General features: G+C 48.5%; 1 protein-coding gene across 2 annotated transcripts in view; it reads right to left on the bottom strand.

The window, feature by feature from the left end:
- AHCTF1 (AT-hook containing transcription factor 1) overlaps nucleotides 1–21609 on the bottom strand; it is a 648646-nt gene extending 627037 nt beyond the window's left edge. Inside the window, exons 1-2 of one of the 2 annotated variants that reach the window (XM_063917783.1) lie at nucleotides 21373–21609; nucleotides 16984–17112 (exon numbers count right to left, since the gene is read on the bottom strand). In XM_063917783.1, the coding sequence (XP_063773853.1) occupies nucleotides 16984–17104 (121 nt within the window). In that variant the 5' untranslated portion in view covers nucleotides 17105–17112; nucleotides 21373–21609. Of the gene's footprint in view, nucleotides 1–16983; nucleotides 17113–21097 lie in introns of both variants that reach the window. The other variant, XM_063917782.1, reaches the window with a different exon arrangement.
- Between the last annotated feature and the right edge of the window lie 4975 nt (nucleotides 21610–26584).

The following is a 26584-nucleotide window of genomic DNA, read 5'->3' as shown; positions in this document are numbered from 1 at the left end:
AGAAGCATAATCTCTGCCATCACCTTGGTGAACACCCTTGGTGCTGCGGAGAGGCCGAATGGCAGTGCCTGAAATTGATAGTGACTGTCTAACAGTGCAAATCTGAGATGAGGCTGGTGCGGCGGCCAAATCGGAATGTGGAGTTATGCATCCTTGATGTCAAAGGATACCAGAAACTCTCCCTCCTTCAGACCAGAGATCACTGCTCTCAGAGACTCCATTTTGAATTTGAACTCCCTCAGATAAGGATTTAACAACTTCAAATTCAAAATCAGTTTGCGCGAACCATCCGATTTCGGTACCACGAAAAAGAGTGAATAACCCTTGTTTTGCATATGAGGTGGAACCAGGATAATAACCTGCGACTTTTCCAATTTTGGGATGGCTTCCTGTAACACTGGCAAGCCTAATTTGAAGAATCGGTGAGATGAGAGTTCTTGAAACTCCAGTCTGTACCCCTGGGACACAATATCCTGTACCCAGGGATCCAGGCCAGACGACACCCAGACGTGGCTGAAACGTCCGAGTCTCGCACCCACCAGGCCGTCCTCCACGCTGTGTGGTCCACAGTCTTGCTAAGGATTTTGAGGAACCAGAAGCAGGTTTCTGGTCCTGGGAGCCTGTAAATGCAGGCTTTTGGGATTTTTGCCTGACCACCTCTAAAGGTGGTGGTAGGAGGCTTGGACTTTGCCTTAGCGGTCTGAAAGGACTCAGACACAGCTGAAAAAAAATAAGAATTTACTCACCGGTAATTCTATTTCTCGTAGTCCGTAGTGGATGCTGGGTACTCCGTAAGGACCATGGGGAATAGACGGGCTCCGCAGGAGACTGGGCACATCTAAAGAAAGATTAGGTACTATCTGGTGTGCACTGGCTCCTCCCTCTATGCCCCTCCTCCAGACCTCAGTTAGGGAAACTGTGCCCGGAAGAGCTGACATTACTAGGAAAGGATTTGGAATCCAGGGTAAGACTCATACCAGCCACACCGTACAACTTGTGATAACTGTACCCAGTTAACAGTATGAACAAATGAGCCTCATTAAACAGATGGCTCATAACAAAACCCTTTAGTTAAGCAATAACTATATACACGTATTGCAGAGAGTCCGCACTTGGGACGGGCTCCCAGCATCCACTACGGACTACGAGAAATAGAATTACCGGTGAGTAAATTCTTAATTTCTCTGACGTCCTAGTTGATGCTGGGAACTCCGTAAGGACCATGGGGATTATACCAAAGCTCCCAAACGGGCGGGAGAGTGCGGATGACTCTGCAGCACCGAATGAGCAAACTCAATGTCCTCCTCAGCCAGGGTATCAAACTTGTAGAATTTTGCAAATGTGTTTGAACCCGACCAAGTAGCAGCTCGGCAAAGTTGTAAAGCCGAGACCCCTCGGGCAGCCGCCCAAGAAGAGCCCACCTTCCTCGTGGAATGGGCTTTTACAGATTTAGGATGCGGCAGTCCAGCCGCAGAATGTGCAAGTTGAATCGTGCTACAGATCCAGCGAGCAATAGTCTGCTTTGAAGCAGGAGCACCCAGCTTGTTGGGTGCATACAGGATAAATAGCGAGTCAGTTTTACTGACTCCAGCTGTCCTGGAAACATAGATTTTTAGGGCCCGGACTACGTCCAGCAACTTGGAATCCTCCAAGTCACGAGTAGCCGCAGGCACCACAATAGGTTGGTTCAAATGAAAAGCTGATACCACCTTTGGGAGAAATTGGGGACGAGTCCTCAATTCTGCCCTGTCCATATGGAAAATAAGAATTTACTTACCGATAATTCTATTTCTCGTAGTCCGTAGTGGATGCTGGGGACTCCGTCAGGACCATGGGGATAGCGGCTCCGCAGGAGACAGGGCACAAAAGTAAAAGCTTTAGGATCAGGTGGTGTGCACTGGCTCCTCCCCCTATGACCCTCCTCCAAGCCTCAGTTAGGATACTGTGCCCGGACGAGCGTACACAATAAGGAAGGATTTTGAATCCCTGGTAAGACTCATACCAGCCACACCAATCACACTGTACAACCTGTGATCTGAACCCAGTTAACAGCATGATAACAGCGGAGCCTCTGAAAAGATGGCTCACAACAATGATAACCCGATTTTTGTAACAATAACTATGTACAAGTATTGCAGACAATCCGCACTTGGGATGGGCGCCCAGCATCCACTACGGACTACGAGAAATAGAATTATCGGTAAGTAAATTCTTATTTTCTCTGACGTCCTAAGTGGATGCTGGGGACTCCGTCAGGACCATGGGGATTATACCAAAGCTCCCAAACGGGCGGGAGAGTGCGGATGACTCTGCAGCACCGAGTGAGAGAACTCCAGGTCCTCCTCAGCCAGGGTGTGCCCCTGACCAAGTAGCAGCTCGGCAAAGTTGTAAAGCCGAGACCCCTCGGGCAGCCGCCCAAGATGAGCCCACCTTCCTTGTGGAATGGGCATTTACATATTTTGGCTGTGGCAAGCCTGCCACAGAATGTGCAAGCTGAATTGTACTACACATCCAACTAGCAATCGTCTGCTTAGAAGCAAGAGCACCCAGTTTGTTGGGTGCATACAGGATAACAGCAAGTCAGTTTTCCTGACTCCAGCCGTCCTGGAAACCTATATTTTCAGGGCCCTGACAACATCTAGCAACTTGGAGTCCTCCAAGTCCCTAGTAGCCGCAGGTACCACAATAAGCTGGTTCAGGTGAAACGCTGACACCACCTTAGGGAGAAACTGGGGACGAGTCCGCAGCTCTGCCCTGTCCGAATGGACAATCAGATATGGGCTTTTGTGAGACAAAGCCGCCAATTCTGACACTCGCCTGGCCGAGGCCAGGGCCAACATCATGCTCACTTTCCATGTGAGATATTTCAAATCCACAGATTTGAGCGGTTTAAACCAATGTGATTTGAGGAATCCCAGAACTACGTTGAGATCCCACAGTGCCACTGGAGGCACAAAAGGGGGTTGTATATGCAGTACTCCCTTGACAAACTTCTGGACTTCAGGAACTGAAGCCAATTCTTTCTGGAAGAAAATCGACAGGGCCGAAATTTGAACCTTAATGGACCCCCAATTTGAGGCCCATAGACACTCCTGTTTGCAGGAAATGCAGGAATCGACCGAGTTGAAATTTCTTCGTGGGGCCTTCCTGGCCTCACACCACGCAACATATTTTCGCCACATGTGGTGATAATGTTGTGCGGTCACCTCCTTCCTGGCTTTGACCAGGGTAGGAATGACCTCTTCCGGAATGCCTTTTTCCCTTAGGATCCGGCGTTCAACCGCCATGCCGTCAAACGCAGCCGCGGTAAGTCTTGGAACAGACATGGTACTTGCTGAAGCAAGTCCCTTAGCGGCAGAGGCCATGAGTCCTCTGTGAGCATCTCTTGAAGTTCCGGGTACCAAGTCCTTCTTGGCCAATCCGGAGCCACGAGTATAGTTCTTACTCCTCTACGTCTTATAATTCTCAGTACCTTAGGTATGAGAAGCAGAGGAGGGAACAAATACACCGACTGGTACACCCACGGTGTTACCAGAACGTCCACAGCTATTGCCTGAGGGTCTCTTGACCTGGCGCAATACCTGTCCAGTTTTTTGTTCAGGCGGGACGCCATCATGTCCACCTTTGGTCTTTCCCAATGGTTCACAATCATGTGGAAGACTTCCCGATGAAGTCCCCACTCTCCCGGGTGGAGGTCGTGCTGAGGAAGTCTGCTTCCCAGTTGTCCACTCCCGGAATGAACACTGCTGACAGTGCTATCACATGATTTTCCGTCCAGCGAAGAATCCTTGCAGTTTCTGCCATTGCCCTCCTGCTTCTTGTGCCGCCCTGTCTGTTTACGTGGGCGACTGCCGTGATGTTGTCCCACTGGATCAATACCGGCTGACCTTGAAGCAGAGGTCTTGCTAAGCTTAGAGCATTGTAAATTGCTCTTAGCTCCAGTATATTTATGTGGAGAGAAGTCTCCAGACTTGATCACACTCCCTGGAAATGTTTTCCTTGTGTGACTGCTCCCCAGCCTTTCAGGCTGGCATCCATGGTCACCAGGACCCAGTCCTGAATGCCGAATCTGTGGCCCTTTAGTAGATGAGCACTCTGCAGCCACCACAGAAGAGACACCCTTGTCCTTGAAGACAGGGTTATCCGCTGATGCATCTGAAGATGCGATCCGGACCATTTTTCCAGCAGATCCCACTGAAAAGTTCTTGCGTGAAATCTGCTGAATGGAATCGCTTCGTAAGAAGCCACCATTTTTCCCAGGACCCTTGTGCAATGATGCACTGACACTTTTCCTGGTTTTAGGAGGTTCCTGACTAGCTCGGATAACTCCCTGGCTTTCTCCTCCGGGAGAAACACCTTTTTCTGGACTGTGTCCAGAATCATCCCTAGGAACAGCAGACGTGTCGTCGGAGACAGCTGCGATTTTGGAATATTTAGAATCCACCCGTGCTGTCGTAGAACTACTTGAGATAGTGCTACTCCGACCTCCAACTGTTCTCTGGACCTTGCCCTTATCAGGAGATCGTCCAAGTAAGGGATAATTAAGACGCCTTTTCTTTGAAGAAGAATCATCATTTCGGCCATTACCTTGGTAAAGACCCGGGGTGCCGTGGACAATCCAAACGGCAGCGTCTGAAACTGATAGTGACAGTTTTGTACCACGAACCTGAGGTACCCTTGGTGAGAAGGGCAACTTGGGACATGGAGGTAAGCATCCTTGATGTCCAGGGACACCATATAGTCCCCTTCTTCCAGGTTCGCTATCACTGCTCTGAGTGACTCCATCTTGATTTGAACCTTTGTATGTAAGTGTTCAAATATTTCAGATTTAGAATAGGTCTCACCGAGCCGTCTGGCTTCAGTACCACAATATAGTGTGGAATAATACCCCTTTCCTTGTTGTAGGAGGGGTACTTTGATCATCACCTGCTGGGAATACAGCTTGTGAATTGTTTCCAATACTGCCTCCCTGTCGGAGGGAGACGTTGGTAAAGCAGACTTCAGGAACCTGCGAGGGGGAGACGTCTCGAATTTCCAATCTGTACCCCTGGGATACTACTTGTAGGATCCAGGGGTCCACTTACGAGTGAGCCCACTGCGCGCTGAAACTCTTGAGACGACCCCCCACCGCACCTGAGTCCGCTTGTACGGCCCCAGCGTCATGCTGAGGACTTGGCAAAAGCGGTGGAGGGCTTCTGTTCCTGGGAATGGGCTGCCTGCTGCAGTCTTCTTCCCTTTCCTCTATCCCTGGGCAGATATGACTGGCCTTTTGCCTGCTTGCCCTTATGGGGACGAAAGGACTGAGGCTGAAAAGACGGTGTCTTTTTCTGCTGAGATGTGACTTGGGGTAAAAAAGGTGGATTTTCCAGCTGTTGCCGTGGCCACCAGGTCCGATGGACCGACCCCAAATAACTCCTCCCCTTTATACGGCAATACTTCCATGTGCCGTTTGGAATCTGCATCACCTGACCACTGTCGTGTCCATAAACATCTTCTGGCAGATATGGACATCGCACTTACTCTTGATGCCAGAGTGCAAATATCCCTCTGTGCATCTCGCATATATAGAAATGCATCCTTTAAATGCTCCATAGTCAATAAAATACTGTCCCTGTCAAGGGTATCAATATTTTCAGTCAGGGAATCCGACCAAGCCACCCCAGCGCTGCACATCCAGGCTGAGGCGATCGCTGGTCGCAGTATAACACCAGTATGTGTGTATATACTTTTTAGGATATTTTCCAGCCTCCTATCAGCTGGCTCCTTGAGGGCGGCCATATCTGGAGACGGTAACGCCACTTGTTTTGATAAGCGTGTGAGCGCCTTATCCACCCTAAGGGGTGTTTCCCAACGCGCCCTAACTTCTGGCGGGAAAGGGTATAACGCCAATAATTTTCTATCGGGGGAAACCCACGCATCATCACACACTTCATTTAATTTATCTGATTCAGGAAAAACTACAGGTAGTTTTTTCACACCCCACATAATACCCTCTTTTGTGGTACTTATAGTATCAGAAATATGTAACACCTCCTTCATTGCCCTTAACATGTAACGTGTGGCCCAAATGGAAAATACGTTTGTTTCTTCACCGTCGACACTGGAGTCAGTGTCCGTGTCTGTGTCCGTGTCGACCGACTGAGGTAAATGGGCGTTTAAAAGCCCCTGACGGTGTTTGAGACGCCTGGACAGGTACTAATTGGTTTGCCGGCCGTCTCATGTCGTCAACCGACCTTGCAGCGTGTTGACATTATCACGTAATTCCCTAAATAAGCCATCCATTCCGGTGTCGACTCCCTAGAGAGTGACATCACCATTACAGGCAATTTGCTCCGCCTCCTCACCAACATCGTCCTCATACATGTCGACACACACGTACCGACACACAGCACACACACAGGGAATGCTCTGATAGAGGACAGGACCCCACTAGCCCTTTGGGGAGACAGAGGGAGAGTTTGCCAGCACACACCAAAACGCTATATTATACAGGGACAACCTTATAATAAGTGTTTTCCCTTATAGCATCTTAATATATAATAATATCGCCAAATAAGTGTCCCCCCTCTCTGTTTTAACCCTGTTTCTGTAGTGCAGTGCAGGGGAGAGCCTGGGAGCCTTCCTAGCAGCGGAGCTGTGTAGGAAAATGGCGTTGTGTGCTGAGAATAGGCCCCGCCCCCTTTTCGGCGGGCTTCTTCTCCCGTTTTTCTGACAACCTGGCAGGGGTTAAATACATCCATATAGCCCCAGGGGCTATATGTGATGTATTTTTAGCCAGCATAGGTACTTTCATTGCTGCCCAGGGCGCCCCCCCAAGCGCCCTGCACCCTCAGTGACCGTTGGTGTGAAGTGTGCTGAGAGCAATGGCGCACAGCTGCAGTGCTGTGCGCTACCTCATGAAGACTGAGAAGTCTTCAGCCGCCGATTTCTGGACCTCTTCTCTCTTCAGCATCTGCAAGGGGGTCAGCGACGCGGCTCCGGTGACCCATCCAGGCTGTACCTGTGATCGTCCCTCTGGAGCTAGTGTCCAGTAGCCTAAGAAGCCAATCCATCCTGCACGCAGGTGAGTTCACTTCTTCTCCCCTAAGTCCCTCGTTGCAGTGAGCCTGTTGCCAGCAGGACTCACTGAAAATAAAAAACCTAACAAAACTTTTACTCTAAGCAGCTCTTTAGGAGAGCCACCTAGATTGCACCCTTCTCGGCCGGGCACAAAAACCTAACTGAGGCTTGGAGGAGGGTCATAGGGGGAGGAGCCAGTGCACACCACCTGATCCTAAAGCTTTTACTTTTGTGCCCTGTCTCCTGCGGAGCCGCTATCCCCATGGTCCTGACGGAGTCCCCAGCATCCACTTAGGACGTCAGAGAAAATCAGATATGGGCTTTTACACGACAAAGCTGCCAATTCTGACACACGCCTGGCCGAAGCCAAGGCCAACAGCATGACCACTTTCCACGTGAGATATTTTAGTTCCACGGTTTTAAGTGGCTCAAACCAATGTGATTTTAGGAAATTCAACACAACATTGAGATCCCAAGGTGCCACTGGAGGCACAAAAGGGGGCTGAATATGCAGCACTCCCTTAACAAACGTCTGAACTTCAGGCAGTGAAGCCAGTTCTTTTTGAAAGAAAATAGACAGGGCCGAAATCTGGACTTTTATGGAACCCAATTTTAGGCCCATAGTCACTCCTGACTGTAGGAAGTGCAGAAATCGACCCAGCTGAAATTCCTCCGTTGGGGCCTTCCTGGCCTCACACCAAGCAACATATTTTCGCCATATGCGGTGATAATGTTTTGCTGTCACATCCTTCCTAGCTTTTATTAGCGTAGGAATGACTTCATCTGGAATGCCCTTTTCCTTTAGGATCCGGCGTTTAACCGCCATGCCGCCAAACGCAGCCGCGGTAAGTCTTGGAACAGACAGGGCCCCTGCTGTAGCAGGTCCTGTCTGAGCGGCAGAGGCCATGGGTCCTCTGAGATCATTTCCTGAAGTTCTGGGTACCAAGTTCTTCTTGGCCAATCCGGAACAATGAGTATAGTTCTTACTCCCCTTTTTCTTATTATCCTCAGTACCTTGGGTATGAGAGGAAGAGGGGGGAACACATACACCGACTGGTACACCCACGGTGTCACTAGAGCGTCCACAGCTATCGCCTGAGGGTCCCTTGACCTGGCGCAATATCTTTTTAGCTTTTTGTTGAGGCGGGACACCATCATGTCCACCTGTGGCCGTTCCCAGCGATTTACAATCAGCTTTAAGACTTCTGGATGAAGTCCCCACTCTCCCGGGTGGAGGTCGTGTCTGCTGAGGAAGTCTGCTTCCCAGTTGTCCACTCCCGGAATGAACACTGCTGACAGTGCTAGCACGTGATTCTCCGCCCATCGAAGAATCCTTGTGGCTTCTGCCATTGCCATCCTGCTTCTTGTGCCGCCCTGTCGATTTACATGGGCGACTGCCGTGATGTTGTCTGACTGAATCATAACTGGCTGGTTTTGAAGCAGGGGTTCTGCTTGACTCAGGGCGTTGTAAATGGCCCTTAGTTCCAGAATATTTATGTGTAGGGAAGTTTCCTGACTCGACCATTGTCCTTGGAAGTTTCTTCCCTGGGTGACTGCCCCCCAACCTTGGAGGCTTGCATCCGTGGTCACCAGGACCCAGTCCTGTATGCCGAATCTGCGGCCTTCGAGCAGATGAGCACTCTGCAGCCACCACAGCAGAGACACCCTGGCCCTCGGGGACAGGGTGATCAACCGATGCATCTGGAGATGCGATCCAGACCATTTGTCTAACAGATCCCACTGAAAGATCCTTGCATGGAACCTGCCGAAGGGAATTGCTTCGTAAGAAGCTACCATCTTTCCCAGGACTCGCGTGCAGTGATGCACAGACACCTGCTTTGGTTTCAGGAGGTCCCTGACCAGAGATAATTCCTGGGCCTTCTCCTCCGGGAGAAAGACCTTCTTCTGTTCTGTGTCCAGAATCATGCCCAAGAACAGCAGACGTGTCGCAGGAATCAGCTGTGACTTTGGGATATTCAGAATCCAGCCGTGCTGATGCAGCACTTCCTGAGATACGCTGACTAGCAACTGCTCTTTGGACCTCGCCTTTATAAGGAGATCGTCCAAGTACGGGATAATTATGACTCCCTTCTTTCAGAGGAGCATCATCATTTCGGCCATTACCTTGGTAAATACCCGCGGTGCCGTGGACAGACCAAACGGCAACGTCTGGAATTGGTAATGACAGTCCTGTACCACAAACCTGAGATACTCCTGGTGGGGTGGATAAATGGGGACATGCAGGTAAGCATCCTTGATGTCCAATGACACCATAAAATCCCCCTCTTCCAGGCTTGCAATAACCGCCCTGAGCGATTCCATCTTGAACTTTTTTATATAAATGTTCAAGGATTTCAAATTTAGAATGGGTCTCACCGAACCGTCCGGTTTCGGTACCACAAACATTGTGGAATAGTAACCCCGTCCTTGTTGAAGGAGGGGTACCTTGATTATCACCTGCTGAAGATACAGCTTGTGAATTGCCGCCAGTACTACCTCCCTTTCTCTGAGAGCAGCAGGCAAGGCTGATTTGAGGTAACGGCGAGGGGGAGTCGCCTCGAACTCCAGCTTGTATCCCTGATACTACTTGCAGAACCCAGGGATCCACCTGTGAGCGAACCCACTGGTCGCTGAAGTTCCAGAGACGCGCCCCCACCGCACCTGGCTCCACCTGTGGAGCCCCAGCATCATGCGGTGGACTTAGAGGAAGCGGGGGAAGATTTTTGATCTTGGGAACTGGCTGTCTGGTGCAGCTTTTTCCCTCTTCCCTTGCCTCTGGGCAGAAAGGAAGCGCCATTGACCCGCTTGCCTTTCTGTGGCCGAAAGGACTGTACCTGATAATACGGTGCTTTCTTAGGCTGTGAGGGAACCTGAGGTAAAAATGTCGACTTCCCAGCTGTTGCTGTGGAAACGAGGTCAGAGAGACCATCCCCAAACAATTCCTCACCCTTGTAAGGCAAAACCTCCATTTGCCTTTTTTTTTTTTTTTTTCTTTACTAGAAGCTCAGGAGAGCCTCTAGTGTGCAACCAGCTCGGGCCGGGCACAGATTCTAACTTAGGTCTGGAGGAGGGGCATAGAGGGAGGAGCCAGTGCACACCAGATAGTACCTAATCTTTCTTTTAGAGTGCCCAGTCTCCTGCGGAGCCCGTCTATTCCCCATGGTCCTTACGGAGTACCCAGCATCCACTAGGACGTCAGAGAAAAATGGTTTCTTTGTAGAAGGTGTAGCAGAGGGAAGCAAAGGCGACTTACCCACGGTTGCCGTGGAAATCCACGCATCCAATGCTTCCCCAAATAGAGCCTGACCTGTGTAGGTTCTCCACACTTCTCCTGGATTCTGCGTCTGCAGACCATTTGCGTAGCCAGAGTCCCATGCGAGCGGAGACCGACATGGAAGAAATCCGTGCAGTCAGCGTACCCAGGTCCTTCATGGATTACACCATGAACCCCGCAGAATCCTGTATGTTACGTAAAAACAATTCAATGTCACTTCTATCCATTGTATCCCAACCCTCTAGTAATGTGTCTGACCACTTTACTATGGCTTTAGAAATCCATGCACAGGCAATAGTGGGCCTTAACGCCACTCCTGAAGCAGTGTATATGGATTTGAGCGTAGTGTCAATCTTACGATCCGCCGGTTCTTTTAACGCGGTAGATCCAGGGACAGGCAAAACCACCTTTTTTGGCAGTCTGGAGACAGATGCGTCAACTATGGGTGGGTTTTCCCATGTTTTCCTATCCTACTCAGGGAAGGGAAAAGCAACCAGAACCCTTTCTGGTATCTGGAATTTTTCTCCAGGTTTTCCCAGGATTTTTTTTTTTTTTTTTAAATATAGCGTTTAATTCTTTAGACGCAGGGAAGGTCAGCGAGGCTTTCTTATGGTCAGTGAAGTAAGCCTCCTCAACCTGCTCAGGTGGAGTGTCCGTAATGCTTAACACATCTCTAATGGCCTCTACCATGAGGTATGCCGTCCCCATCACCGTCTGCCGTGTAAGAGCAGTGATCGCAAAAACGCGCTATAACGCGTATTTTACGCGTTATAGGCAGTGGGGGACTCAGTTTTGAAAAATGAGGGGGTCCTGCGGGACGCGCTGTGACTCCCCTACCAATCACTGCAGGCAGCTGCACGTCGCGTCTCTTCAACCAGTCATAGCCAGCAGAGTCCCCAACCAATCACTGCTGGCAGCGTTTCCTCTCATCCAATCACTGCGGCAGCCTCCGTCCTGACTTCTCTTCCCGCTCTGCAGCTTGAATCCTCCTCCTTGGGCTCCGGGTGACAGCAGTCGAATGCTGGGGCTGAGACGGGATTTAGCAGCGCTCTCTGTGCCGGCTGCAGGGCGGACTCGAGGTTTGAATTTAAAGGTGAGGACGCGCTGCGCTGCACGGCAATGCGCTGTCAGTGTGTGATCCGTCCTCCTCCCTGTCCTCACCCGTCTGTGCGCTGCCGCGGTATACGGGGCCGACGCTGCGAGTGGTAGGCAATGTCCACACAGCCTGCCAGACGGGACAGTGAGCGGGGCAGCGGCTACTCTGCTGCTCTGTCCGCTCCTCGCCTGGCTCATTACATTGGGAGGGAGGGTGATGCGGCGCTGGTAAGATGCGGCTGCTGGGGGCCATTGCTACAGGCTGGATAAGCTAATATCGATATGGTGTTGTGAGTCACAGGCAGGACACCCCCTCCAGTGACACCTGCAATGACTGAGCTCCCCCTTCCTGCACAATCCCCCCCCCCCCCCCCTTTTCCGCACAATCACTGTGGATACAACCTTCCCTCGCTGACACCCGTGATCGCTGTGTCTGGGGGGGTCTGAGGTGGTGGCTGCAAAGTGTGTAACGTGCTGTACCCGGCGCAAAGTGTATAACGTGCTGTACCCGGCGCAAAGTGTGTAACGTGCTGTACCCGGCGCAAAGTGTGTAACGTGCTGTACCCGGCGCAAAGTGTGTAACGTGCTGTACCCGGCGCAATGTGTATAACGTGCTGTACCCGGCGCAATGTGTATAACGTGCTGTACCCGGCGCAAAGTGTATAACGTGCTGTACCCGGCGCAAAGTGTATAACGTGCTGTACCCGGCGCAAAGTGTATAACGTGCTGTACCCGGCGCAAAGTGTATAACGTGCTGTACCCGGCGCAAAGTGTATAACGTGCTGTACCCGGCGCAAAGTGTGTAACGTGCTGTACTCGGCGCAAAGTGTGTAACGTGCTGTACCCGATGCAAAGTGTATAATGTGCTCTACCCGGTGCAATGTGCATAAGCGGCACTACTGTGTGGTGTAATGTGAATTGTCACTATTATGTGGCCACGCCCCTACATTTTTGCGGCGCGCCTTTGGCGCGCATTATCTGTTCTTTCCAGTGTAGGACCGGGAGCACCAATTCACTTTCTGCCACAAGGGCGCCAAAATGTCTAGTTACAGCTCTGGTGCAGTGTCTGTATGCTACACAGCCCAGCGGCTTTGTCACTTCCCCCCTCCTGCTACACTTTTGTAGTGTCCAAATCAAGTCTGTGTTTTCATGTTTGAATCGGTAATGAGATTAATATGAACCTTCACTTCAATGGGACCCAGAAAAGGACCAGTAGGACCCCAATTTTTAAAAGTGAGGGGTCCCTGGGACCCACTTTTTTTCCGTCTCAGCGCGATCACTGAAGAGTCAGTATCCGTGTCATCTTGCATAATCTGGGCAAGTGCATGTTTGTCTGGGAACATGCTAGGGGATTTTGCTTGAATAGGAACAGAACCTGACCAAACCGCCATAGATTTCTTTAACACCTGAGTTTCAGTCTCAGTATGTGCTACCCTTGTAGAAATCTGAGAGATCATCCCCTTAATGGAGGACAACCACTCAGGCTCAACAATAGGACAAGACATTACATTCCTGTGTACATGAAATGGACTCTGAGAGGAAACATCCCCTGCAGCATATGATAGAGTCCCTAGACATGACTATGGGAGATAATAAACATCCACACACAGGGAAATGTCAGACAGTTTCCCACCCAAGTATGCCACAGAAATTGGAGCCAAACCCCACACAGCGCTTCCTGAGGTAGATATAACAACTACCCAGCGCTTACGGTGTACCTTAATGGACTACCAGTATTTACACAGCCTCTCCCCCCTTTTACAACCCCCTGGTACCGCACAGGATAGCTGGAGTTGCTTGGAGGGACAGCTCTCCCTGTCAGCGTCTGTGTATAGGAACTGCAGGCACGAAAATGGCGCTGAATGCTGCCGAGTCCGCTCTGAGGAGGCGCTCCGCCCCCTGAACATGGTGCTGCTTCCCACTTTCATAGATTATACTGGCCTGAGGCTTTCTGCTGGCAGTGCACCCGGGGTCCCTGACAGGCTTGCTGGCCAGTGTAGGGTATCAGCGCTGGCTCAGGGCGCCCCTCACAGCGCCGCACTATGTACCGCTGAGCCCCGGAGCGCAGTTAGTACTGCTCTCCCACCCTGTTGCCGCCATCTTCACACCGGCTCCCCGCTTGCCAGGGGGGGCAGTGACTAACTAGCCACCAAAATCTTCTGGCTCTGTAAGGGGGTGGCGGCATGCTGCGGGAGTTAGTGGTCGCCTGGGGCGGCTAATGATCAGCACCCTCAGGAGCTAATGTCCTGCAGCGGAGATAGTGGCTTTAAACCCCCTCAGGGCGGACACTACTCCCCCCCACCTTAGTCCCACGAAGCAGGGACGCTGTTGCCAGCAGCCTCCCTGTGGCTAACTAATGCTTAAAAAAATAAAACTAAAGAAGCTCTAGGAGCTCTCCGAGCTGTGACCGGCTCCTCCGGGCACATTTTCTAAACTGAGTCTGGTAGGAGGAGCCAGCCCACACTCTCAAACTCTTAAAGTGCCAGTGGCTCCTAGTGGACCCATCTATACCCCATGGTACTAATGTGGACCCCAGCATCCTCTAGGACTTAAGAGAAATATTGTTCAGTGACGTCATCCCTCGCACTCCCCAAACATACAGTTCAACAATATGGTTATCATTGAGCTCCATGTTCAGTAGATCATGGATGAACGAGCACAACCCACGGGTGCGTTCATCCATACACACGGGATGATATGAACACTAGATCTTGCAAAAAAGATCATCATTTATATCCTCCTGTGCTTTCACCCAGTGTGTACGGGGCCTAAGAAACAGACCATTTGAGTTAAGCTAGATGCTTTCCAACCTATATACAGCAACAATAAAGTATTTTTAGCCTAGACATACACAAGCTGAGCACACCAGTGGATACTGTCTAACAGACTTGCAAAGGCAGAAGTGTTCAGCCCTGTAAGGGGGATGTAGCTAGAATTTCTAGTCACTACACTGAAAGTGACTATGTAGACAAGATATCCAGCGCAAATATGCGGCTTTACGAGCATGTTAAATGTTTTTGAACGCCACAGTTAAAAAGCTTTAAGTAGCATTACAACATAGGGTTTGATAAAGATGTGGTTGGAGCTGCTATCACTGCTGCTTCCTTGGTACTCTGCGGCACAGGGTGCAGCTCCAACCACATCTGAATTAGGCCCATTGTCAGGATACTAGCGCTGGCTATTGTGTCTACATAGTCAATGTCAATATAGTGACTAGACATATGTTTACTGCGGAAGGGTCTATTCATACTGAGACTACTACTTATGAACAAATTAATGAACATAGAATATATTTATTGGTTGTGTCTCTTGTGATCAATCTAAATTACAGAATTCCGGTTCAATATAGGGGGTGTGTGTGTGTGTGTGTGTGTGTGTGTGTGTGTGTGTGTGTGTGTGTGTGTGTGTGTGTGTGTGTGTGTGTGTGTGTGTGTGTATGTGTGTCAGTCAATAGAGGAATGGGCACCCTGGGGTCGTATTAACACCCAATATTCAATCAAACTGTTATCGGATTTTTCAGATATAACTGATCAATACCTTAGAACAGTGTTTTTCAACCACTGTGCCGTGGCACACTAGTGTGCACTGAGCAGTCTCCAGGTGTGCAAACATAGAAGCACAGCCAGGCCAGTCAGCGTTTTGCCACTACGGAGGCCCTGGAACGATCAATATTGGTGGGTTTAGCAGTTGCAGAGCCAGTTCTAATTTTGGGCCCGGGTAGTGTTGGGCTCTTCTGACTTTCTCAGATGTGGCTCAGGCGTTACCTATGGAAAAGCTGCGACATGACATCCTAGGACACGCAACTGCACCATGCATCACCATTATATTTGAATGTGCCTTGTCAATATTTAAGTTGTAGATTTAGCTTTACAGTCTCCTCCTTACTGTACATTCGGAGTTTAGCGTCATAAATATAGATTAACCCCTATCTATATTTATGTAGGGTTATCTATATTTATAACGCTAAACTCTGAATGTACAATAAGGAGAAGGCGGAGACTGTAAAGATAAATCTACATGTCCTCTGTGTAACAACTGTTTGCTGTCAATTGTTGAAGGATTCCTTGTTATCCCTGTATAATCACGGACAGTGATTTTCTCTGTGTTTTTACAATAAATTTTAATGTGGAACATGTCTATGATTTTTATGTTCAAAGGTATTGATTAGTTATATCTGAAAAATCTGATAAGGGTTTAATTGAATATTGGGTGTTAATACGACCCCAGGGCGCCCATTCCTCTATTTTTATACATTTCCATACATTTAGTTCCTTCTAAAAGGGAACTTAACAGAATTCGGCAGCCTATTCCAATTCTCATATACAGTCTCATCTTTTAATAGCGCAGAGGGAGAGCATTTGTTTGCAAGATTATATATTTATTTGTTTCCCTTTAAAATGTTATACAGCCATTAGTCATGCATGTCCATATCCAATTTTCTTCTCAATAATGTAATTTTAGTGTTCACATTACCTCAATGTATGTTCATATTATTACTTTAAAAATATCCATCTAAAAAGGTATTACCCATTCTCTTGCTCCACATATCACTGCAACTCCTGAAATGGGAGCTTATGACAATACCTTATAGGGCAGTATTTGATTGATGTTGGATCCTTTCCGTCCGTATTCAATTTGAGGCCAAATCTGGCAGGTTTTGGCCATTTCAGACAATGTCAATCTGACTTTTTTTTTTTTTTTAAAGCCAGATTGACATTGTCGAAAACGAGACTAAAATCTGCTGGATTTGGCCGCGAACCCACCAAAACACGCGCATCAGCGGGAAAAACGCCAGACCCATTGAATAGGTCAAATCATAATTCGACTTTAACTCAGAAACTGCCATCTTCCCAACTAGACAGCAGTTCCAACTTCAACTGAATACTGCCCATAGAGTGATCACAAGGGTATTCGCACTCCCGGTCGACAGCACAAAGGTCGACGCCAATAGGTCGACACACCTTAGGTCGACATGGAACAAGGTCGACATGAGTTTCACGATTTTTTTTCTTTTTTTTAACCTTTTCATACTTAACGATCCACGTGGACTACGATTGGAACGGTAAAGTGTGCCGAGCGAAGCGGTAGCGGAGCGAAGGCACCATGCCCGAAGCATGGCGAGCGAAGCGAGGGGACGCGGTGCACTAATTGGGGTTCCCGGTCACACTACGAAGAAAACGACACCAAAAAAACATAAAAAACTCATGTCGACCTTTTTCCATGTCGACCTTGTTCCTGTCGACCTTGTTCCTGTCGACCTTGTTCCTGTCGACCTTGTTCCTGTCGACCTTGTTCCTGTCGACCTTGTTCCTGTCGACCTTGTTCCTGTCGACCTTGTTCCTGTCGACCTTGTTCCTGTCGACCTTGTTCCTGTCGACCTTTTGTCCATGTCGACCTAAGGTGTGTCGACCAATTGGCGTCGACCTAAAGTGTGTCGACCTTTGTGCTGTCGACCCTCAGTCCCAGACCCATCACAAGGTGCTCTGAGCCATGAGATGAAAAACACTGCTTCCCTGTACAAGTTTTTTATCTTTAACCTGTGACAGCACACTTACCAGTAGCAAACTTAGCACGCAAAACAGAATCTAAACTTATTTCATCCTCTTGAAGTGCTTTTACTGTTGCGTCAGGAAACCGCAGCAAGCTACTGGTTACTTCAGCTGCTAAATTCTGCATATTTTATCCTAAACAAGAAGAAAAAAAAAATTGCTTTTAACAATTTATAGTAACAATTTGTGCAGAAAGAACACAGGACAGACAAGGGTAAGTTATTATCAATTGTAATAGTGCTTTTGTGTGTTATTAACTGTTAAAAACACAAACAAGAAACACACCAAATTCTCTTAGCTTACATACAGCTAATTGATAAGAAAACCAAGACATTTGCTTTGACTTTAAATTTTTCAACCCCTAGTCCACTCTCCAATCAAACTTTTAAACCATAAAAAGTTTTTTTTGTTTTTTTAAACATTCATAACACTGCATTTCATGGATTCAGCTGTCAACTGCACAAGCAAATAAGTTATGCTTTATACTTTATACTCAATTTCTTAAGTAATTGATCTGGAAACCTAATGGGCCCTACACACTGGCAGATAACACTGAACGATATGAACGTTCACGTTCATTAATGAACGAGAACTCGTTCATATCGATCAGTGTGTAGGCACCAACGATGCACAGCCCCACACTCATTCATCGTTGGTGCCCTGTCGCTTATGCGTGCAGGCCAATATGGACAATCTCTTCCATATTAGCATGCACAGCTATGGAGCCAGGTGACGGGGGTCGTATTGGCCGTCGGGCACCTCGGCGGAACACTGCCATGTGTGTAGGGCCCATAACACTGCACTGCTCTATTGTAGTATTGTAATTTCACAGCAAACAAGAAGAATTATGATGTTGTTGTGCACTTATAAACACATATATATATATATATATATATATATATATATATATACACACACACATACATATATTTGCACACACAAATATATATGTTGAAGTCTGCCACATTGGATGCATTTTTTGTTTGTTTTTTTAAACTGGGAGGGCAGTTATATCAAACAGATGCAGAATTTCATAACAAAAACAATAGTGTACTTCATTTCAACGTATCTTTATCAATTCTCGAGCTTTGAGTTTTCTTTTGCAGGGACTGTAGGTTAAGTCGAGAATGAATTAGGATACGTTAAAACAAATCAAACAATTATTTTCCTTATGAAATTCTGCATGACTACCCTCCCAATTTAAAATAAATAAATAAATAAATATATATGTGTAATATCCAAGGTGGGCAACTTCAAGTTGACCGCCATACTGGTGATGTAGCCTACTGAAGTTTTCCCCCACTCCCATATGTGTGGACAGTGGATAAATATTTCTTTACTCATAATTTTTTTCTAAGGGTGTACTTGTGGACATGTGCGTGTGTGCCTGTTCTCTCCCACCCCCACAGCCAACGAGAGAAAATGGGCAATACAGCATCCACTGTTTTATCAAGGGTGCCAGCATAAAGTAGATGCAGCATAATATATAGAAAACACTTTCTAGTTGTGATTCAAACACAAAAAAGTGTTTACTTACAGCTTGTTAAATATATAGCTGTATATTTCTCAAGCTGTATCACAACTAAAGGGCCCTACACACTGGCCAACCCGCCGCCGACCTGCCCGACGAGCGACCTGGCGGCGGGGGGGCAGTGACGGGGGGAGTGAAGTTTCTTCACTCCCCCCATCACCCGGCTGCATTGAAGTGCAGGCAAATATGGACGAGATCGTCCATATTGGCCTGCATGTACAGCCGACGAGGGACCAGCGATGAACAAGCGCGGGGACGCGCATCGTTGATCGCTGGAGCCTCCACACTGAAAGATATGAACGAGTTCTCGTTCATTTATGAACAAGATCGTTCATATCTTTCAAAAAAATCGGCCAGTGTGTAGGGCCTATAAGAGTGCTGTTTTTCAAAGAATTACTCAGTATTTATGGGTGCACACTTATTCGACAATCACTGTCAGATCGGAGCAGCAACCACTATTATCTAGTGTGTACCAGGCTTATGTGGGAGAATTATCAAATCTTGGAGAGCTGAAGTACCAGCTTCTGCAATTTATTCTAGTACAAGCTGTAAAACGACAGAAGTGTCATACTTTATCTCGCACATTTCATAATACTCCCATTAAAACAAAGGTTCTCAAACTCAGCTCTTAGAGGCCCCCAAAATAATTATTACATTTACCAGGTCACCCAAAAGGTGCTCATGTGTATTACCAAGTTACATTTCAAAGAACCCCAGGTGACCTGGAGAACATGAATGGTTCAGGGTCCTAAAAACAGAAATTGAGAACCACTGCATTAGATGCAATTAATAATAACACCAATAAAAAGAAAAACACCGTTTTTAATAGTTACATAACTAATATTTTATTCAGCAAAATTCCAAAAAGAACATTATTACATCTTGGAAATGCCATATGTATCAATGATAGGATGATGGCAGCAATAGCAGATTTTGCAGGAAAGCATTTGAATATAATAATGCATATGGCAGAGGTTCTCAAACGTGGTCCCCAAAGCACCCTAATAACGGTCCAGGTTTTATGTACATCTATGGCTCAGCACAGATCGTTATATCAAATTGACAGGTGCTAATTAAGTCACCTATGGCAAAGCATGGATAAACTTAAAACCTGGACCGTTGGGTGTGCCTTGAGGAACACATTGGAGAACCTCTGGCATATGGTGAGGATTTAGGAGTTTATTCAGTGTAGCAGTGAAAAAGACGTTTCATGCAGCACCTGAAACAGGCAGGGCTTTTCACTACTTGTTTGTATTTGAGAAAGGGTATAGTGTGCAACAGTCAGAGGGAAATCCAATCCATTATGAAGGATGAATTCACGGGCACGAGCAAGTGCACTTGTACACCACACTTACTAGTGATGAGCGAGGTTCGGTTTTACTCGGTTCTCAAAACGGCATCTTATTGGCTATCCAAAACACGTGACATCCGTGAGCCAATAAGATGCCGTTTTGAGAACCGAGTAAAACCGAATAAAACCGAGTAAAACCGAATCCGCTCATCACTAACACTTACAGTAACGACGCCTTCAGTTATTTTTGTTTGCAGCTCCATAGGGCTGCGAGGACAAATGTACAAGTCTGGCACTAGAATGGGCCTTCAGGGGTGCGAGTTTAGGTGGCATTGCTGTCGTTTACACACAGCTGCAACCAAAACTCACACATTTCACAGGGAATAGAACTACACCTAAGATTTCTCCAGCTATGCCTATCGTTTATTTTTAGGCTTCTATCATCCAGTGTGTATGGGGCCAATATTCAAGTCACCCTCCCGCACGTCATTCAGCATTCACCAATATCGAGCTGACATGCAGCTCAAGCAGTCAATGTCGGGCTGAGATGCATGTTCGAGAACACCAGCGGTGACGTTACTGAACATTATAGTTGAACAATAACATTCAATGTGTACGCACTATATCGTTGAACAATATAGTCATCCTTCACTGGCATTCCACAATCAGGTGGTGTGTAACCGCCTTTGGAATCACTTCCCCGTACAACACTATGGGGAGAGAAATAATAATACAAAGAACAGAAACTTCTTGTTGCCATGTAGCTAGTTCGTGTCTTTGGAGCGCGCTGGCACACATGGGAAGGAGGAACGGGTCTGGGACTGAGGGTCGACAGCACAAAGGTCGACACACCTTATGTCAACGCCAATTGGTCGACATGGGCAAAAATGTCAACAGACAAAAGGTCGACAGGAACAAAGTCAACATGGAAAAAGGTCGACATGGGTTTTTTATGTCGTTTTCTTCGTAGAGTGACCGGGAACCCCAATTAGTGCACCGCTTCGCTCGCCATGCTTCGGGCATGGTGCCTTCGCTTGGCACACTTTACCATTCCAATCGTAGTCCACGTGGATCGTTAAGTATGAAAAGGTTCCATAAAGAAAAAAATCGTGAAAAACTCATGTCGACCTTTTTCCATGTCGACCTTTTGTCCATGTCGACCAATTGACGTCGACCTATGGTGTGTCGACCTTTGTGCTGTCGACCTGGAGTCCGGATACCAGGAGGAACGCAGAGCTCAGCGATCTGTAGCGCTGCCTGACAGCGCGCACACACACGTGTATCCGGCATGCGATTACCTGAGATGCCCACCCCGGGCACTTCCCAGCTGCAGGACACCTCTCACTTAGAGCCGGCCATCCCCACCCGGCGCAGGATACACGGGGGAAACGAGCTCCGCTGCAGCAGCACGACACACGGCGGTAAGAGACGGGTCCCCCGGTGAGGAAGCGCAGCGGGAGAGGCGCAGGTCGGAGTACCCGGTAGTAGCTGCAGACGGCGCACGTTAGGAGCAGCACGACTCTCCTCTCAGGCCTGTGCTACAGACAGAAACACCACAGCCACCATCTCTCACCCAATGGCGCCGCCTCTTCCAGTTCCTCCGTTATGGGACGTGACGTCATCAAAATGCGGACACTATGAGAGGTGTCCTTAACTTGTCCCTGATTGGCTGGTTTGTGCTTAGAGGCGTGGATCGAGAGACAGCATGCGTGTTCTACCCTTCGCGTCGTTCAAATCAGAGTAACGGCGGGAACCTCCTCCCCCGGGCTCCGCCCTGCACATTGCATACGCCGCTCCATGCTGCCTATGCCGCAGCCGCCGCCTTCTGGTGTCTAGTGCACACGTAGCTGCTACCCCCCTGCCTCTTGTTCGTTTCCTCCTTTACTTCTCCAGCTCGGTGCACGTCGGGGTAATTCTGAGTTGATCGCAGCAGGAAATTTGTTAGCAGTTGGCCAAAACCATGTGCACTGCAGGGAAAGCAGATATAACGTGCAGAAAGTGTTAGATTTGGGTGTGGTGTGTTCAATCTGCAATCTAAATTGCAGTGTAAAAATAAAGCAGCCAGTATTTACCCTACACAGAAACAAAATAACCCACCCAAATCTAACTCTCTCTGCACATGTTATATCTGCCTCCCCTGCAGTGCACATGGTTTTGCCCAACTGCTAACAAAGTTCCTGCTGCGACCAACTCAGAATTACCCCTATCAGCCGGGTCACTACTCCAGATTTTTCTAATAAGTCACCGTAGATCAAATAAAAAGAAAGATGTATCAAATCATCCTATTACCATGGGAAACGTATATAGCTCCCTGTGATAGAGGAATGATTAAGAGACTTTGTAATACAGAGAACACACTGCTGGTGTAACAGATTTTTTCTTACATCCTAGAGGATGCTGGGGACTCCGTAAGGACCATGGGGTATAGACGGGCTCCGCAGGAGACAGGGCACCTAAAAAGAACTTTGACTATGGGTGTGCACTGGCTCCTCCCTCTATGCCCCTCCTCCAGACCTCCGTTAGATCTTGTGCCCAGAGAAGAATGGGGGCACTGCAGAGCTCTCCAGAGTTTTCTGTGGAAAAAGAATTTTGTTAGGTTTTTTTTTTTCACGGAGTCCTGTTGGCAACAGGCTCCCTGCATCGTGGGGCCGAGGAGAGAGAAGCAGAGCTGGCTTGTCAAGTTGGGCTCTGTTTCTAAGGCTACTGGACACCACTAGCTCCAGAGGGAGTCGGAACACAGGTCTCACCTGGGGTTCGTCCCAGAGTCGCGCCGCCGTCCTCACAGATGCGGAAGATAGAAGCCGGGTGAGTATGAGAAGGCAGAAGACATCATAGGTGGCAGAAGACATCAGATCTTCATGAGCTGCGCACCATTGCTCCCATTCGCACACACAGAGCAGCACTGAAGGGTGCAGGGGGGGGGGGGCACCCTGGGCAGCAATAAACCTCACATTTGGGCACTGACAAGGTAGATTAGGCTGCTGGGCAGTAATTCTACGATCACCGGGACCGAAGATTGATCCCCAGCACTAACCAGCGCCATTTTCTCCACAGAAGCTGCATGAGGAAAACGCTGGCTCCCTGGTCTCTCCCCTGCTGAACATTCAGGCTGGAAAAAAGAGGAGGGGGGCATTTTGAGCGCAGTGAGTGGGAATCTGGTCATTTTATATATATATATATATATATATATATATATATATATATATATATATATAAAAGCGCTATCTGGTCATATTTTTCCAGTGTTATTAAGCGCTGGGTGTGTGCTGGCATACTCTCTCTCTGTCTCTCCTAAGGGCCTGGTTGGGGTTTTGTCCCCTTATAGGTTAATCCCTGTGTGTGGGGGGTGTCGGTACGTGGTGTCGACATGTCTGAAGCGGAAGGCTTTTCCAAGGAGGAGGTGGAGCAAATGAGTGGTGTGTCCCCGTCGGTTGTGTCGACTCCAGATTGGATGGACATGTGGCATATGTTGAATGCAAGTGTGGCATCTTTACATAAAAAGCTTGATAAGGCTGATTTAGGGGGGACATCAGGGGGTCAATCCTCAGATTGGACCGACTCACAGGGCCCGTCGGGGTCTCAAAAGCGTCCCTTAACACAAGACACTACTACCGACACGGATTCTGATTCCAGTGTAGACTATGACGAAGTAAAATTGCATCCTAGGCTGACTAAAACCATTCAGGGTATGATTGTGGCAATAAAGGGGGGTACTCACGGAGCGATCGCTGCTTAAAATCTAAGCAATCTGACTAGATTGCTTAGATTTTAAGCACGATCGCTCCGTGTGTAGCCCCCTCAGCGATAGCACATCGCTATCGCTGCTGCTTGATTGGCCTGCATGCAGGCCAATCTAGCGGGTCGCTCACTTCACCCGCTGGGTGAAGTGAGCGGCCCCCCCGTCTCCCTCCGCACGCTCAGCACAGATCGCGCTGTGCTGAGCGCCGGGAGAGATGTGTGCTGAGCGGTTCGCTCAGCACACATCTCTCTGCCATCGGCCAGTGAGTACTGGCCTTTAGGGATGTGTTGCATATTGTGGACGAACCCTCTGTCCCCGACACAAGGGTACACATGTTTAAGGAAAAGAAACAGATTATTAACTTTCCCACATCTCATGTATTAAATGAATTCTTTGGAAAAGCTTGGGAGACTCCGGAAAAGAGACCGCAGATCCCCAAAAGAATTTATATGGCATACCCTTTCCCTAAGCAGGACAGGGAGATTTGGGAATCACCCCCCACTGTGGACAAAGCCCTGATGCGCTTGTCCAAGAAAGTGGCGCTACCGTCTCCTGACACATCAGCCCTTAAGGACCCTGCTGATCGCAGGCAAGAAACTACCTTAAAGTGTATTTATTCTCATACGGGTGCTGTGCTAAGACCGACAATTGCGTCGGCATGGGTGTGTAGCGCAATTGCAGCTTGGACAGATGAGCTGACAGATCAATTTGATAATATGGATAAGGATACTATATTCCTAACTCTAGCCCATATTAAAGACGCAGTCTTATTTATGAAGGATGCTCAAAGGGACATTGGATTGCTAGCTTCTAGGGCCAATGCCATGTCTGTCTCAGCGAGAAGATCCTTATGGACTCGCCAATGGACGGGTGATGCGGATTCCAAGAAACATATGGAAGCACTACCCTACAAGGGTGATGTATTGTTTGGGGATGGGCTGACGGACCTGGTTTCCACAGCCACAGCAGGTAAATCAATTTCTCTGACGTCCTAGTGGATGCTGGGACTTCCGTAAGGACCATGGGGGATAGCGGCTCCGCAGGAGACTGGGCACAAAAAGTAAAAGCTTTAGACTAGCTGGTGTGCACTGGCTCCTCCCCCTATGACCCTCCTCCAAGCCTCAGTTAGATTTTTGTGCCCGAACGAGAAGGGTGCATGCTAGGTGGCTCTCCTGAGCTGCTTAGAAGTAAAAGTTTAAATAGGTTTTTTATTTTCAGTGAGTCCTGCTGGCAACAGGCTCACTGCATCGTGGGACTAAGGGGAGAAGAAGCGAACTCACCTGCGTGCAGAGTGGATTGGGCTTCTTGGCTACTGGACATTAGCTCCAGAGGGACGATCACAGGTTCAGCCTGGATGGGTCCCGGAGCCGCGCCGCCGGCCCCCTTACAGAGCCAGAAGAGCGAAGAGGTCCGGAGAAATCGGCGGCAGAAGACGTTCCTGTCTTCAGATAAGGTAGCGCACAGCACTGCAGCTGTGCGCCATTGCTCTCAGCACACTTCACACTCCGGGTGCAGGGCGCTGGGGGGAGCGCCCTGAGACGCAATAAAACATGTTTAAACCTTATATGGCTAAAGAAATACATCACATATAGCTCCTGGGCTATATGGATGCATTTCACCCCTGCCAGTTTTCCTAAAAAAAGCGGGAGAAAAGGCCGCCGTGAAGGGGGCGGAGCCTATCTCCTCAGCACACAAGCGCCATTTTCCCTCACAGTTCCGCTGGAAGGAAGGCTCCCAGACTCTCCCCTGCAGTCCTGCTACAGAATCAGGGTAAAACAAGAGAGGGGGGGCACTATTGGCAGCTAATATAAAACAGCAGCTATAAAGGGAGTAACACTTACATAAGGTTATCCCTGTATATATATATAGCGCTCTGGTGTGTGCTGGCAAACTCTCCCTCTGTCTCCCCAAAGGGCTCGTGGGGTCCTGTCCTCTTTCAGAGCATTCCCTGTGTGTGTGCTGGGTGTCGGTACGATTGTGTCGACATGTATGAGGAGGAAAATGATGTGGAAGCAGAGCAATTGCCTGTGTTAGTGATGTCACCCCCTAGGGAGTCGACACCTGACTGGATGGTCGTATTTAAAGAATTACGTGACAGTGTCAGCACTTTGCAAAAAACTGTTGACGACATGAGACAGCCGGCAAATCAATTAGTGCCTGTTCAGGCGTCTCAGACACCGTCGGGGGCGCTAAAACGCCCGTTACCTCAGATGGTCGACACAGACCCAGACACGGATACTGAATCCAGTGTCGACGGTGAGGAGACAAACGTAATGTCCAGTAGGGCCACACGTTACATGATCACGGCAATGAAGGAGGCATTGAATATTTCTAACACTACAAGTACCACAAAAAAGGGTATTATGTGGGGTGTGAAAAAACTACCAGTAGTTTTTCCTGAATCAGATGAATTAAATGAGGTGTGTGATAAAGCGTGGTTTTCCCCCGATAAAAAACTGCTGATTTCTAATAAATTATTGGCACTATACCCTTTCCCGCTAGAGGTTAGGGCGCGTTGGGAAACACCCCCTAGGGTAGATAAGGCGCTCACACGCTTATCAAAACAAGTGGCGTTACCGTCTCCCGATACGGCCGCCCTTAAGGAACCAGCTGATAGAAGGCTGGAAAATGTCCTAAAAGGTATATACACACATACTGGTGTTATACTGCGACCAGCAATCGCCTCAGCCTGGATGTGCAGTGCTGGAGTGGCTTGGTCGGATTCCCTGACTGAAAATATTGATACCCTGGATAGCGACAGTATATTATTAACTATAGAGCATTTAAAGGATGCATTACTATATATGCGAGATGCACAGAGGGATATTTGCACCCTGGCATCTAGAGTGAGTGCGATGTCCATTTCTGCCAGAAGAGCGTTATGGACGCGACAGTGGTCAGGTGATGCGGATTCCAAACGACATATGGAAGTATTGCCGTATAAAGGGGAGGAGTTATTTGGGGTCGGTCTATCGGACCTGGTGGCCACAGCAACGGCTGGAAAATCCACCTTTTTACCCCAGGTCACCTCTCAGCAGAAAAAGAC

The sequence above is a fragment of the Pseudophryne corroboree genome, chromosome 4 (genome assembly GCF_028390025.1).
Source record: "Pseudophryne corroboree isolate aPseCor3 chromosome 4, aPseCor3.hap2, whole genome shotgun sequence".
Classification (NCBI taxonomy): domain Eukaryota; kingdom Metazoa; phylum Chordata; class Amphibia; order Anura; family Myobatrachidae; genus Pseudophryne; species Pseudophryne corroboree.
This window is presented reverse-complemented; position numbering and strand designations above follow the sequence as displayed.